The sequence below is a fragment of the Myxine glutinosa genome, chromosome 9, assembly GCF_964187855.1.
Source record: "Myxine glutinosa chromosome 9, kmMyxGlut1.1, whole genome shotgun sequence".
Classification (NCBI taxonomy): Eukaryota; Metazoa; Chordata; class Myxini; order Myxiniformes; family Myxinidae; genus Myxine; species Myxine glutinosa.
This window is the reverse complement of record NC_136269.1, coordinates 129,274,914-129,290,675: the sequence shown is the minus strand read 5'-3', so window position 1 is coordinate 129,290,675 and position 15,762 is coordinate 129,274,914. Positions and strand designations below refer to the sequence as shown.

The window sequence follows — 15,762 nt, the reverse complement described above, 5'->3', positions numbered from 1 at the left end:
CTAATACGTTTACCAACATCCTCACAACGATTTGAAGATATTTTTGTGTGATAAGTATAAAACTTGTGGAGAAAGTCGTGAAAAAAAGAAAAGCTACAATATCAACTACCGACATAACAAACGTGACAAAATTTATAACAAGACACCAGTTTTATACACCGCCTATTGGAAAGTTTAAACAAAATGTTCATTGATGTTAAATCTAATACACAGTGAATAAATAGTACAACATATTTCATGAAAATTTTAACGGTATTTTAGTAACGGTGTATTGGTAGGTGTTATATATTATGTATTATGTATTGGGTTAGGTTAGGTTAGATTGGAAGTGCCGCGGTTTTTCTAACCATGGCGGTCGGGATGCAGGGCATGTGGAGGACGATCGCGAGCTTGGGAAAGGCTCGCACGCATTGGGTGAGGTCGTCTTTCATTCATATACTTGAACGCAGCATTATGTCCACGTTGTTTGCATCGAGTTTCAAGGGGATTACGAGGGGATCTGGTAGTGGTAGTGGTAGAGATGTGATGAGAAGTGGTTTTCAGCAGAGTGGATCGTGGTGATAGAGGGGTACACTCAGTACTACAGGGATATTGGCAGGACGTGTGTGTTATTTGTGTGTGTGTTATTTGTGTGTGTGTTATTTGTGTGTGTGTTATTTGTGTGTGTGTTATTTGTGTGTGTGTGTTTTGTGTGTGTGTGTTTTGTGTGTGTGTGTGTTTTGTGTGTGTGTGTTTTTTGTGTGTGTGTGTTTTTTGTGTGTGTGTGTTATTTGTGTGTGTGTGTTATGTGTGTGTGTGTGTGTATGTTTGTGTGTGTTATTTGTGTGTACGTGTGTTATTTGTGTGTGTGTGTGTGTTTGTGTTTGTGTGTGTGTGTTTGTGTGTGTGTGCTTGTGTGTGTGTGCGCGTGTGTCTTATTTAATTAGCACAAATTGTATTTTGCTCCACTTTTCCTCCTTTTTTTAAATCTTAGTAGATTATAATGGTGGAAGTTGGTTGTTTAATTACCTATTTGTGATTGTAGGGCCTTTGCTTCGGCAGAAGGTTGCCATCAAGTCAAGCTTCTTACTCTTCCCTGTGGCAAAGAGGTGAGTTTGCATCTTTCTCGTCGTTCTTGTCAAGGAATGTAACTTCACTTGCTGCAGTTTTTGAAGATATAAATTGTGTTTTGAGGCATTCAAAAGCTCTTAACGAATTGCAATATATTCCAAGGTGGGCTGTTTTTTTATTTATTTCAGTTTTGTTCATGAAAGCCCACAGAATCTTGTTTCTCACAGTCTGAGAGTCCTTTATGTGCTTTTTTGCAAACTCCAAGCGGGCTTTCATGTGTCTTTCACCGAGGAGAGGCTTCCGTCTGGCCACTCTGCCATAAAGCCCAGATCGGTGGAGTGTTGCAGTGATGGTTGTCCTTCTGGAAGTTTCTCCCATCTCCACACAGGATCTCTGGAGCTCAGCCAGAGTGACCATCGGGTTCTTGGTCACCTCTCTTACCAAGGCCCTTCTCCCCCAATTGCTCAGTTTGGCCGGGCGGCCAGCTCTAGGAAGAGTCCTGGTTGTTCCAAACTTCTTCCATTTAAGAATTATGGAGGCCACTGTGCTCTTGGGAACCTTCAATGCAGCAAAAAAAATTTTGTAAGCTTCCCCAGATCTGTGCTTCGACACAATCCTGTCTCTGAACTCTGCAGACGGTTCCTTCGACCTCATGGCTTGGTTTTTGCTCTGATATGCATTGTCAGCTGTGAGACCTTATATAGACAGGTGTGTGCCTTTCCAAATCATGTCCAATCAATTGAATTTACCACAGGTGGACTCCAATCAAGGTGTAGAAACATCTCAAAGATGATCAAGAGAAATGGGAGGCACCTGAGCTAAATTTCAAGTGTCATAACAAAGGGTCTGAATACTTTTGTCAATGTGATATTTCAGTTTTTTCTTTTTAATAAATTGTCAAAACTTTCTAAAATCCTGTTTTCTCTTTGTCATTATGGGGTATTGAGTGTAGATTGATGAGGGAAAAAATGAATTTAAACGATTTCAGCACAAGGCTGCAACATAACAAAATGTGAAAAAAGTGAAGGGGTCTGAATACTTTCTGAATGCACTGTGTGTATATATATATATATAATTAAATTTTAAAACGCTCTTATGGCCAAACAGTTGCATAGGCTCTGCCTATTAGGCATGAGCTTAGCAGAGCAACAGCCCCCTACATCTCCGAAGGATTGTACTGTAGCCAATTTTATATTCATAGAGGCTCCGGTCGTAAGTTTGTTTACTTACATACAGGTCACTCCATTCCCGTACTCTGGTCGGCTCAGCGCACCCCCACTCATTGTCCCAGCGCACCTGGTCACAGCAACGCACACGATCGCACCTCCTGTCTGCAAACCCTGGCTAAATCACCTGAGTTCATCCCCACCGTACAAAGCAACATCAAGCTCACCCTGTTCAATACCCGGTCCCTCAACAACAAAAGCCTCATCCTGAACGAATACATTCTGGATAATAAACTGGACTTTCTCTGTCTCACTGAAACCTGGCAACAACCTCTGGACTACTTCTCACTCAACCTCACTACACCCAATGGATATTCTTCCATCAATAAACCACGCTCGGAGGGCCGAGGTGGTGGAATTGCCGTAATTCACCGACAAGACAGCAAGACCAGCCTCATCTCCATCTCATCTGCTCCATCATTTGAACACCTGGCTTTTAAACTCTCTGGTCACACACAGTCAGTCATGGCTGTCGTCTACCGCCCTCCCAAACCACACCCATCATTCCTGTCTGACTTCTCCCACTTTCTGACCCAGCTCTGTTCCCTCTCCCCCTCAATCCTCCACCTCGGTGATTTCAATATCCACATGGACTCCACTGACTCCACAATAACCACTGACTTCACTGATTTACTCACCTGCTTTAACCTAACTCAACATGTCAACTTTCCTACCCATAACCGTGGTCACATTCTGGACCTTGTCTGCTCTACTGGATTAATTTTGCACCATCTCTCTGGCTCCGACCTCACCCTCTCTGACCACTTAGCCATCACTATGACCATCAACATCCTCACCCCAGCACCAAGGCATTATCGCACTATCAACTTCCATAAGCTAAACGCTCTTTCACCTTCCTCATTCTCATCCACCCTCTCTGAAAAAATGTCCACTTCTCCCTTCGTTGACCTCCACACCCCTTCTGACCTCAATGACTACTACAACCACACTCTCTCCTCCTGCCTTGACCAGCTTGCGCCTATAAAAACCAAAACAGTTTCTTTCACCCATTCTGCTCCCTGGTTTACCCCTGAACTCCGCCTGATGAAAACTCGTGCTCGCCAACTTGAAAGACTCCGCAATAAAACAGGTCTCACAATTCACTCCCATGCCTACAAGGACTACCTACAACACTACAAAGATGCCCTCTCCCGCGCCCGCTCCGCCTACTACTCTCAAATTATCCACTCTGGCTCCGGAAACCCAAAAGCACTCTTCTCTACAATAAACAAACTCCTCAGCCCCCTGAACACCACCACCCAGTCATTCACAGTAGACAACTGCATCTCCTTCCTTTCATTCTTCCAATGCAAAATTGACAACATCTACAACAGCTTAACCACCACCGCACCCGCTCCCCCTCAAACCACCTGCCCCCCCTTATCCTGCCAACCCATGTCTCAATTCTCCCCAGTCTCCCCTACTGACCTCTCTGAACTCCTCATAGGAATGAAAACTGCCACCTGCACTCTTGACCCCATCCCCTCCAGCTTTGTCAAGGCCTCCCTTCCTGCTCTCTCTCTCCACTTATCACTGCAACAATAAACTCCTCCCTGTCTACAGGCATCGTCCCACCATCCCTCAAAATTGCTGCTGTTTACCCCCATTCTGAAAAAACCTGGACTCAACCCTGACACCCTAAATAACTTCAGACCCATCTCCAACCTATAGTGTAGTAGCATAGCAAACCTGTTGTGCATTTTGTGATACAAGCACCAAATTTGGCACAAATGTACATTAATATGTTGCGAACATTTTCAGATATTGGGCCACTTGAAATTCCGTAATTTTTTTTTTCAAATTTTTTCAAATTTCGTAATTTCAAATTTTTCGGGTGACACCGTCACAATTTCGGTCTTCGAGGCCGGCCGATATAGTGGGGCGGCTTAGCCCAAATATTCAAAAGAATTGTGCATTTTGTGATACAAGCACCAAATTTGGCACAAATGTACATTAATATGTTGCGAACATTGTGTGGTCAGCAATGAAGACGAGAGTCTGAATTACATGTATGCAAAAGACTTTGTGAACCAGTGAAGCAAATACACGGGTAAGCATGAATTAAATCTAGGGCATGATATAATTTCCATGATGTTTACCTCCACACTCAATGGTGGAAGGAGGTAATGTTTTGATCCCAGCTTGTCTGTATGTCTGTTTGTCTGTTAGTCCACAAAATTCCAGACAAAGCTTGTAGTAGTGGTAGTTGTAGTGGTAGTGGTGATAACAGAAATTGTTATATAGAACTGAACTTATATTATTATTATATGCAGAAAATAACTTCATTTCTATATGCCCTGCAGTGGACAGATTAATTGGTTTATGCACTGAAGGGGTCACCCTGGTGTGCACTGCTGTGTTCTGCCTCACTGAGTTGTTCAGGTATGATGTACTCAGCACAAGCTTCCGGTCGGCCCGGAGGTGGGGGTGCGGGGCCTGTCACGGAACGTCAAAACAAACGGCCTGCCGGGGCCGCCCAAAAGTCGGGCGTGAGGGGCGCGTCCACTAATGGAACGCCTCTCGCTTCCCAGATCGAGGGCCACGTGGTCAGGAGAACCTCGTCCCTTCCGGTCACACTTTGCCTATCGGCCGGCCTCGAAGACCGAAATTGTGACGGTGTTACCCGAAAAATTTGAAATTACGAAATTTGAAAAAATTTGAAAAAAAAAATTACGGAATTTCAAGTGGCCCAATATCTGAAAATGTTCGCAACATATTAATGTACATTTGTGCCAAATTTGGTGCTTGTATCACAAAATGCACAATTCTTTTGAATATTTGGGCTAAGCCGCCCCACTACTACCCTTTCTGTCAAAAGTTTTGGAACGCGCTGTAGCCACTCAACTCAAACATCACCTCTCTGCCAATAACCTGTATGAAACATTCCAATCCGGATTCCGCTCCAACCACAGTACTGAAACTGCTCTCCTCAAAATCACCAACGACCTTCTCCTCTCCTCTGACGCTGGCAACCTCAACATTCTCATCCTCGTCGACCTCAGCGCCGCCTTTGACACAATCAATCACACCATCCTCCTCACCCGACTTGAAACCACCTTTAACATTACCGGCACTGCCCTCTCTTGGATCAAATCATACCTCTCTGACAGACGCCAGTTCATCTCCATCAATAACTGCAAATCCCCCACTGCTCCCCTCCCCCAAGGTGTCCCCCAAGGTTCAGTTCTTGGCCCCCCCCTCTTCATCCTGTACCTGTCCCCCCTTGGTCACTTAATCCGCCGTCATGGTCTCCAATTCCACTGCTTCGCCGATGACATCCAGCTTTTCATCTCCAGCAAGTCCATCTCCACCGCCACCCACTCTATCTTGACAAACTGCATCACTGAAATAAAATCCTGGCTTCAAATCAACTTCCTCAAACTTAACTATGAAAAATCTGAAATAATCATCATTGGCCCAAAAACGCTCACCAAATCCACCCATAACTTTGCCCTCAACATCGACGGTTTCCCAGTATCCACCTCCCCTCACATCCGGAATCTTGGCATCATCTTTGACCAAACCCTCTCCTTCGACAAATACACGAAACACATCACAAAGACAGCCTTCTTTCACCTGAAAAACATCGCCCGTCTCCGTCCATCCCTCTCCTCCACGCCTTCATCACCTCCCGTCTGGACTACTGCAACAGCCTCCTCCATGGTTCACCCTCAATAATCACCAATAAACTCCAATACATTCAGAACTCTGCTGCCCATCTACTCATCCATTCCCGGACCCGTGACCACATCACCCCCGTCCTTTACAAGCTTCACTGGCTCCCCATCCCCCAGAGAATCCAGTACAAAATCCTCTTGACCTACAAAGCCCTCCATAACCTGGCCCCATCCTACCTGGCTGACCTCTCCAGACACACTCCCACCCGCAACCTCCGCTCTGCTGGTACCAACCTCCTGACCCCCCCCCATCCGGACCAAATTCAGATCCTGGGGGGACAGGGCCTTCTCCATCGCTGCTCCCACCCTCTGGAACTCACTACCTCACACCATCAGAGACTCCTCCTCACTCACCACATTCAAAACATCACTCAGGACCCACCTGTTCAACACTGCATTCAACATTTAACCCACAGCATTTAACCCCTGACTATCTCTTCTCCTTCTCCTTCCTTTTGCTTTGATTATTTACCTGTTGATTTTTGTCTTTTTGCACTTGTTTTTTGTACTCTGTCAAAGCGTCTTTGGGCTTCTTGAAAAGCGCTATATAAAATAAATGTATTATTATTATTATTATTATTAATACCGGGAACTAAATATCACTCGATACCCGAAGTTGGTTTTCCACTGAAAATGGTCTCTATTCCATGCGTAGTGATCGGTTTAATTGTCAGGACTACTATTGAAGCATTAAAGAGTGAGTTGCTATCTGAATAATACAAAGCATCATTTCGTTGTACAATGACAATTACTTCCTGACCATTGAGTAAGAAGCCAATGATGTTTTTGCTCTTCCCAGGTAATTTGGAGATACCAAGGCCCATTGTGTCACTCGATAAAATGGATGAAATTGAATCTATGCTGCTGCGTCTGGGTACGTGTGAGGTTCCCATTTCAAAGCCCTTTGTTCCAAGGCAGGCTTGGCTCGAGTCGATGCGTGACTACGATGAACAGCACCTTGGTCTCGTGGACCTTCACCCTGACGTGTTTGGGGTTCCACCACGGTGGGTGATCCCATTCTGATCTCTGTTGGGTTTTTTATTTTAAGTGAATAAATGGCCATCTGAATGTTGTGCATTTAAAGACCATTGGAAGGTGGAGAGGGAAGTTTGAAGTTCTGCAAATATGTGGTTATTGTAATGTTGCATGAATTTACTAACAACCGTGGGAATGAAAGTGAAGCGATGTTTTTCACTTGGGCCAGAGAGAGAGAGAGAGAGAGAGAGAGAGACGGACACGGAGAGAGAGAGAGAGAGAGAGAGAGAGAGAGAGAGAGAGAGAGAGAAAGAGAAAGAGAAAGAGAAAGAGAGAGAAAGAAAGAAATTTCTTTTTTATCATCACTCTTAAGCCTAGGTCACACATAGGCGGATTGTCGGTGACTACTGGCGACTGGAAAAATCGCCACCACCCGCTGACAATCGTAATGAAACCGTAATGGACGGTCTTCTGTAGTCGTGGTTATCCTCCCCAGGTCGGCTGCAGTCGGCAAGAGCCGCAAAGGGGCCAAATATATATTTTAAATGTTTAAAAACGGCGCGCTCAGTCATCCTCAAAAAAGATCCGCCATGCTGTCGTCGGTATCCGTAATAAGACCGTAAAGCGGCCGCAACCCAGTCGCTCATAGTCTTCCGCAATTGCCCCAGCATCGCCCCACCAGATAGCACGGCAGAGATGCGAATGCCATACGGCCTTCCTGTGGCATCTTCCCGACTACGGGCCGACACTGTTGCGGCTGCATATCGACTACAGAAGAACTGCCACGTCTCCCCTGCGGCTATGGGAGACTGACGACGACAGCAGTAGGACTAGTGGCGGCCGAGTTACGGCCATTGGCGACAGAGATACGACTGCCTGGCGACTGCATTACGACATACCACGATTCCATGGCAAGACAGGATGGTGTGAGGGTCTCCGTGGAGTGAGGTCCTGTGGTGCCGACAAGGATATGGCTTTATTGTTTGGACTTGGGACTTTTGGGAACTTTATTTTTGGGACTTTGGTCCTTTGGAAACTTTATTTATGGGACTTGGGACCAGTGGAAATAATTTGTTGGACTTTATTTCCATTCTCTCTCCCTGCAGAAAAGTTTGATTATTACATTACAATGATACATCTTTATTAACTTTCTTATTGTACATCAAACATCTTTATGCTTCATGTCATACATCATTGAAATGAATAAAGTGAAATGTAAAATAGAGAGATAAAGATTTAAAAAGTTGTGTGAATCGTCTTCAATCGCCGGCGGTCTTATTGCAGTCTTGCGGACGTCAGAGTAAACCGCCATCCGGGCCCAATGCAGTCACCGCGATCCGCCATCGGTCGTAATCTAGCCGCCAGACTGTCGCCACGCTGCCGCCGTGCATCCGCAATGCAGTCGTCGTCGATCTTCAACAGCCATCCCACTCGGGGCGTCGTCGCAATGCAGTCGCAATGTGGCCGCCTGCAGTCGCCATACTGCCGCCTGACCATATTTGACCGCCCGAAATCGCCAGTAGTCACCGAAAAATCTTGATCGCCGGCAGTCGCCAGTAGTCGCCAAAATATCCACCTATGTGTGACGGGCCTTATCCACTGTCCTCCAATACTTGTATGGCCTCCAACCAAAACTGCAAACAATAAAAAAAAGGATAAAATTTAATTTCTTGAATTACATGCCGAGAAATTGAATTACATGCCAGGGGTTCCTGTCCCATGGATAGCCGCCGACGCCGACGCAAGGCTTAATTTGGATGACACCCCACCTGAGAGGTAGTGCGACGTCCCGCTGTTCTTGCAAATTTCGAAACACCGACAAAAGGGAGAGAGAGGTCGCAAAACCCGAACCTTTATGGACTTAACCAACCACCCCGCCCCCCCCCCCCCTCCTCTTTCCTCATCCTCAAAGTGTTGCCTCCAGCTCCCCACAGACGATGGCCAATGGCGTGGAGTGCTCGGATCTCAAACCAATCAGCCCCTCCCACTTTTTCCTCCCTATAAGTGTATGGGACAGTATATAATATATTGAGGTGCTCAGGATAATAAACTTATTACTGTTTCCTCATTTCAAAAAAAACTTCCTTTCTCAGGTGTAGTTGCTTGCGCTTTAAACCCTTTAGCCCCTGACGCTGTTCTCCGACCCTTTGATCTCTATCTGTGAACTCTAACATTCCATCCACTCCTCCATCAGCTATGCCATTTTGTCATCCTCCCCTCCCCCCGGCCCCCTATAGGTACACATACTCGCCTCTAAGCTGTATAGCCTGGGTTTGAATCCCGATCCGGATATAAGCTGTCATTCCGGTGATTCACAGGCAGGGTGGTTCATCAATATGTGTGCTGTCTCTCGGATAGGCGTTCCGTTTGCTGACATTTGTTGGTGGATGTTAGAGATCACAGTGTCCTTTGTGAAAAGTAGGTGAGCTATCTCTGGCGCCATGAACAAATTACAAATTCCTGCCCTGTCTTCCTGAGGACATAGCATCAGTGGCACAGCCACACCCTCAACCAATTGTGCTAACCTGCAACCTTGTGCTGCATACGGAAGAAGAAGCCTTCTCCCTCCCCCACTTTGGTTGAGAAAATTTGTTGTTGTTATTTTTCTGCTGACAGCCACCATACTCTAGTGTTGTATATCCAATGGAAAGACCAGTTTTCTATTGAGTACATAATATGTGGACTTTCCTTAAGTCTTTCAGTATAGTTCTTCGACAACAGGTGGAGCTCTCACATTCACTGCACATTTTTCCCTCATTCGGGACTCAAGAGTCGAGCAAAGCTGCACCTCTGGAAATGGAAAACTAACACAGCGGACACATCTGTGGACATTCTCTGCACATTCATGTAAAACATTTATTTGGGAGTAACTCTGCCTAGTTCAGATGGGTGATCGTTACTGAAATACCGGTAAGGTGAACTACTGGGAAATTATATCTGCAGCATGTTTCCATGATTTTTATGTGATAATTTGCTTGGTTTTTGCTTTCCATTTTCTTACTACGGGAACAAAACACCATTATATTTTCACCAGAACATTAATTTATCCCCACGCTTTTTGAAAAACACAAAATTTGATATTGGGTCATTCCTGGTGGAATTTTTTTGCCATCTTTCGACTTTTCTTTTGGTGGGAAGTGTGTGGATCCACTTCGCTCTAGTATTATTTGTAATACAGTATAAATATGGCTGTTCACCACTGCCATCCATACTCGTGATCTCTTCCACTCTAAATGTCCCTATTCCCAAGCACTTCCTTTTTTCAGGTTGTTCCAGGCAGCTTGTTCACCCCCCATGTGTCCTGCCTCCTTTCCCTTTGATCTCACTGTCAACACTACCCTGCTCTTGGTGTTTATTGTACACCGCTTCTTTCCTATTCCATCTCAAGGCACTGCATGACGTCATTTCCGGGCACCGAAGGGGGCCCAGCGATGACGCACGCTGAAAGGGAGTACTCCGTTTTCACTCCGGTTTCTTGTTTGTTTTCTTTACCTCCGCCACCAAAGGTGGATGGAGGTTATGTTTTCACCCCTGTCTGTCTGTTTGTCTGTCCGTTTCTGAACAAAATATCTCAAAGTTGTGGATGGATTTGGACAAAACCTGGTGGAGTGGTTGTGTGTGTGACAAGGAAGAATCGATTCAATTTTGGTGAAGATCCGGATCCGGATCCAGCTAGTATTTTTAAAGTGATTCTTCACCATTGAGTGATATGGCCAACTGGGTGGAGGTATGCTCTCCACTGAGTGCCGTTCTAGGGTTTGTTTTACACCGCTCTTTTCCTATGCCATCTCCATGCACTGCACGACGTCATTGCCGGGCACCGAAGGGGGCCCCCGATGATGACGCCCACTGAAAGGGAGTACTCAGTTTTCACTCTGGTTTCTTGTTACTTGGCAAATATATATATATATATATTTTTGCAAGTATGTTGATCACTCAAGTATGTTGATTTGGTTTGCAAGTATGTTGTTTGTGTGTTTGTCTGTCCGCTCACTTATACTTGCCTACAGGTCACAATTTGAAACCGATCTTCACGAATCTTCACCAAATGGTAGAGTTCGTGGTCTGACAAAATCCTATATATTTTTATGGTCAAAAGGTCAAAAGGTAAACATAGGCCAAAGGTCAACCACTTTTTTCACATTTCTAAAATCCTCAGTTTTAATCCGATTGACTTGAAATTTGAATAGGATTTACATATCAGTTAACTGAATTCAACCACCAACTATTTTTGAGATCAACATAGCCCAAAAGGTCAATATAGGCCAAAAGTCAACGACTTTTTTTTTATTTCTAAAATCCTCTTTTCATCCGATTTACTTGAAATTTGAATAGGATTTACATGTCAGCTTACTGAATTCAACCACCAACTATTTTTGAGATCAGCATAGGCCAAAGGTCAACAACAATTTCAAATTTCTAAAATCCTCAATTTCCATCCGATTCACTAGAAATTTGAATGGGATTTACACAGCAAACTGAATTCAACCACCAACTCTTTTTGAGATGACCATAGGCCAAAAGAGCAACATAGGCCAAAGGTCAACAATTTCTAAAATCCTCAATTTTCATCCGATTCACTTGAAATTTGAATAGGATTTACATATCAGTTAACTGAATTCAACCAACAACTATTTTTGAGATCAGCATAGGCCAAAAGGTCAAAATCGGCCAAAGGTCAACCACTTTTTACAAATTTCTAAAAGCTTCAATTTTCATCTGATTGATTTGAAATTAGAATTGGATTATCGTATCGGCTTTTCTTTTTTGTATACAAGATCGAGGCTCGTGTAAGAGCTAAAACTTAATTCAACCACCAATTATTTTTGAGGTCAAAAGGATGCTCTACTGAGTGCCATTTTGCTTTGTTCTATTTTGCCAAGTGTCGCTCTATGAGTGATTTTTCATTTGTTGTACACCGCTCCTTTCCTATGTCATCTCCAGGTGCTGCATAACGTCATTGCCGGGCACCGAAGGGGGCTCGGCAATGACGCACGCTGAAAGGGAGTACTGTACTCAGTTTTCACTCTGGTTGTTTGTTTGTTTTCCTGCTTTCTTGTTTGTCCAGGCGATATCTCAGCCATCCTTTGAGCTAGGAAGCTGAAATTTCGGCACAACAGTCAGCAAGTACTTTGTCAAAAACGGTATTTTTTGTTTTTTGATTAATCAATTAATTGATGAGTTATTTAATTATTAGCGATTAATTAAGTACTTATTTATTTCCTTTCTCTTCTGGCCATGATCTCAGTCACCTTTTGAGTTAGGAAGATGATATTTGGACTTGCCAATGACAAAGTGATTTGGCTGTAAAAGATATTTTGTACATCGCACCTTTCCTATACCATCCCCAGGTGCTGCATAATGTCATTGCCGGGCATCGAAGGGGGCTCGGCAGTGACGCACGCTGAAAGCGAGTACTCAGTTTTCACTCTGGTTGTTTGTTTGTTTTCTTGCTTTCTTGTTTTCTTGTCCAGGCGATATCTCAGCCATCCTTTGAGCTAGGAAGCTGAAATTTCGGCACAATAGTGAGCGAGTACTTTGTCAAAAACAATATTTTTGGTTTTTTGATTAATCAATTAATTGATTAGTTATTTAATTATTAGCGATTAATTAAGTACTTATACATTTCCTATCTTTTCTGCCCATTATCTCAGGCACCTTTTGAGCTCTGAAGCTGATATTTGGACATGCCAATGACCACGTGATTTGGCTGCAAAGGCTATTTTTGATTTATTGATTAATCAATTAATCGAGTAATTATTTAATTATTCGATGAATGACTTAATTAATTATTTTTTAAAGTTACAGATTCTGATGAAATGGTGGTGGTTTATGTGTTGTATTAGCGAATTGATTAATTATTTCATTTTTTAATGATTATTATTTATTTATTTTCATTATTAATTATTTATTTTCTTTCTCATCTGGGCAATATCACAGGAACCTTTTGAGCTAGCAAGCTAATATGTGGACATGACGGTGACCAAGTGATGTAGCTACAAAGGATATTTTTGATTTATTGATTAATCACTTAATCGATTCATTATTTATTGATGAATCAATTAATTTTTTAAATTAATGTCTTATTTAATTAAATTTCTAAAAGATACATCTTCGGATGAAGCACTAGTGGTTTAGTTATGCTATTAGCCAATTGATTAAGAAAATATTTTATGATAATCTTTTCTTGATTTTAATTATGCAATTAATCAATCAATTATTGCGCACCTCTCCCTCCCAATGCAATCTCTATGAGCTGCACTGCGGTATTGCCGGGCGCTGGAGACGCCCCGGCAATGCCGCGCTGTAGGATATTTAATTATTTGGCATGGGGGCGGTGTACTTTGAATGTATCTGCACTTGTTTTCTTGTTTGTTTGTTTGTTTGTTTGTCCGGGCGATATCTCGGCCATCCTTTGAGCTAGGAAGCTGAAATTTCGGCACAACAGTGAGCAAGTGCTTTGGCAAAAATGGTATTTTTTTATTTTTTGATTAATCAATTAATTGAGGAGTTATTTAATGATTAGCGATTAATTAAGTACTTATTTAAGCCTGGTGTTGGCTTAGCGGTTAGGGTGCAGGCTTGGGATCCTAGGATCCTGGGTTCAAATCCCGGTCGATCGCTGAATTAACACCAGGGGGGTTGACTCAGCCTGTCATCCTTCCGAGGTCGGCAAATTGAGTACCAGCTTGCTGGGATGAATGATCCCGGTGTGTACCCCGATTTAGCATAGGTACACCGTATCCCTGCGCATCGTAAGAGGCGACTAAGGGTTGGCGTCAGGAAGGGCATCCGGCCATAAAAACATTGCCTCAAACAGGGAACCATGAGGTCATGGGGCCCGCAAGGCTAACCCCCGCTATAGCGGGGAAAAATGGCCTTAAAACGATCATTCATTCATTCATTCAATTAAGTACTTATTTAATTAATTAAATTTCCTTTCTCTTCTGACCATTAACTCGGGTACCTTTTGAGTTAGGAAGCTGATATTTGGACATGCAATGACCTGGTTATTTGGGTGCAAAGGCTATTTTTGATTTATTGATTAATCAATTAATTATTTAATTATTCGATGAATGACTTAATTGATTTATTTTTTAAAGTTACAGATTCTGATGAAATGGTGGTTTATGTGTTTCTATGACCGAATTGATTAATAATTTAATTTTTTAACGATTATTATTTATTTATTTTCATTATTAATCATTTATTTATTTTCTTTCTCATTTGGCCAATATCTCAGGCACTTTTTGAGCTAGGAAGCTAATATTTGGACATGACAGTGACCAAGTGATGTGGCTATCAAGGATATTTTTGATTTATTGATTAATCATTTAATCGATTAATTATTTATTGATTAATCAATTAATTATTTAATTTTTATTTAGGACTTATTTAATTAAATTTCTAAAAGATACAGCTTCGGATGAAGCACTGGTGATTTAGGTATGCTATAAGCCAATTGATTAAGAAAATATTTTATGACCATTATTTATTGATTTTAATTATGCAACCCCCATGCAATTATGCAACATTTTAATTATGCACATATGTGCTGCTATCTTTCTTGTTGTTCTTTCTTTTTCTTTTTCTTTTTTGCAGACTGGACCACCTGCATCAAGTTGTGGCCTGGCAGAGAAATTACAAAAGAATAGTAAGAAATACTTGCTTCCTAATATCCTACATTTCATTAAACTCTGTGGAGTTTTGAATGCGGGATTTAAGAACTTTTGACTTTTGATGTTTGTAGTTTGCATTGAAACTAAATTTGATACATTTACATGTTGTATACTGTGGACTTTCTTTAGCACAAATCATTTTAAAGCCAATTTTTTTATGAAACTGATTTGTGAGAAATTTACCGAAGGTATGCCTATGTATTTATTACTCATTTATTTTGCTCTCGTTTTAGCAACATTTGTCTCGGATTATTCCTTTTGACGAATTTGTTGCATTATTGACCGAACGTGGTTTCATAATCATATGGTTGTAGTACTTCAGCGTTTGTATTTTTTGGCTCTGTGAGTGTGTTTTCTGTGGTTCAGTTTGGCTTGGCACTTTTAACCTGCTGATACTAGTGTGAAATGTGTGTGAAATAGTGTTTTAGACATAATTTTAAGCATTTAGACGAGTGGAAATTTCGAAATGGTTAACCAGAATTGTTCTGTTCCTCAATGCAAATCAAACTCATGGAAATATAGGAAATATGACAAATACCCCTGAATAAGAGCAGTCAAGATCGTTCCATTTACCGTTGATACATCTGGAAACACACGCACCCTTTGGGAGCAGCTAGGGTGGGGGTGATTGGAGGGTGGAAGGGGAATGGTGTAGGAGGTGGTGCAAATGTATTTTGTGCCGGGGCTAATAAATCCACCTTCTCCGCAGTCGGGGTCAGTAAACCACTTGCACTGCGGCATGTGTACTGGCGTAAATTGTAAGATCCAACCCCCCCCCTTCGTTTCATAGGGGGGGAGGGATTTATGTTAACCCATGACCTGGCCTTTGATGCTTCCATCATGTATGCATTGTATTTTATTATGCTCTAACAGGAACACAAACAACATGGAAAAATACTGTTTATTCATTACATCATAAAAGGTGCCGTTAGTGTTTGGGCATCGTTTCACTTGCTCAATTATATAAAGATTAGCTCGTGGCGACAGTGAATATGTGTGTGTGTGTGTGTGTGTGTGTGTGTGTGTGTGTGTGTGTGTGTGTGTGTGTGTGTGTGTGTGTGTGTGTGTGTGTGTGTGTGTGTGTGTGTGTGTGTGTGTGTGTGTGTGTGTGTGTGTGTGTGTGTGTGTGTATATATATATATATATATATTGTAA

General features: G+C 42.6%; 1 protein-coding gene across 1 annotated transcript in view; it reads left to right on the top strand.

The window, feature by feature from the left end:
- The first annotated feature begins 309 nt into the window (after positions 1 to 309).
- MRPL4 (mitochondrial ribosomal protein L4) overlaps positions 310 to 15,762 on the top strand; it is a 34,225-nt gene continuing 18,772 nt past the window's right edge. Inside the window, exons 1-4 of the mRNA XM_068128173.2 lie at positions 310 to 414; positions 1,025 to 1,088; positions 6,753 to 6,957; positions 14,531 to 14,582. Of these exons, the coding sequence (XP_067984274.2) occupies positions 349 to 414; positions 1,025 to 1,088; positions 6,753 to 6,957; positions 14,531 to 14,582 (387 nt within the window). The 5' untranslated portion in view covers positions 310 to 348. The remainder of the gene's footprint in view (positions 415 to 1,024; positions 1,089 to 6,752; positions 6,958 to 14,530; positions 14,583 to 15,762) is intronic.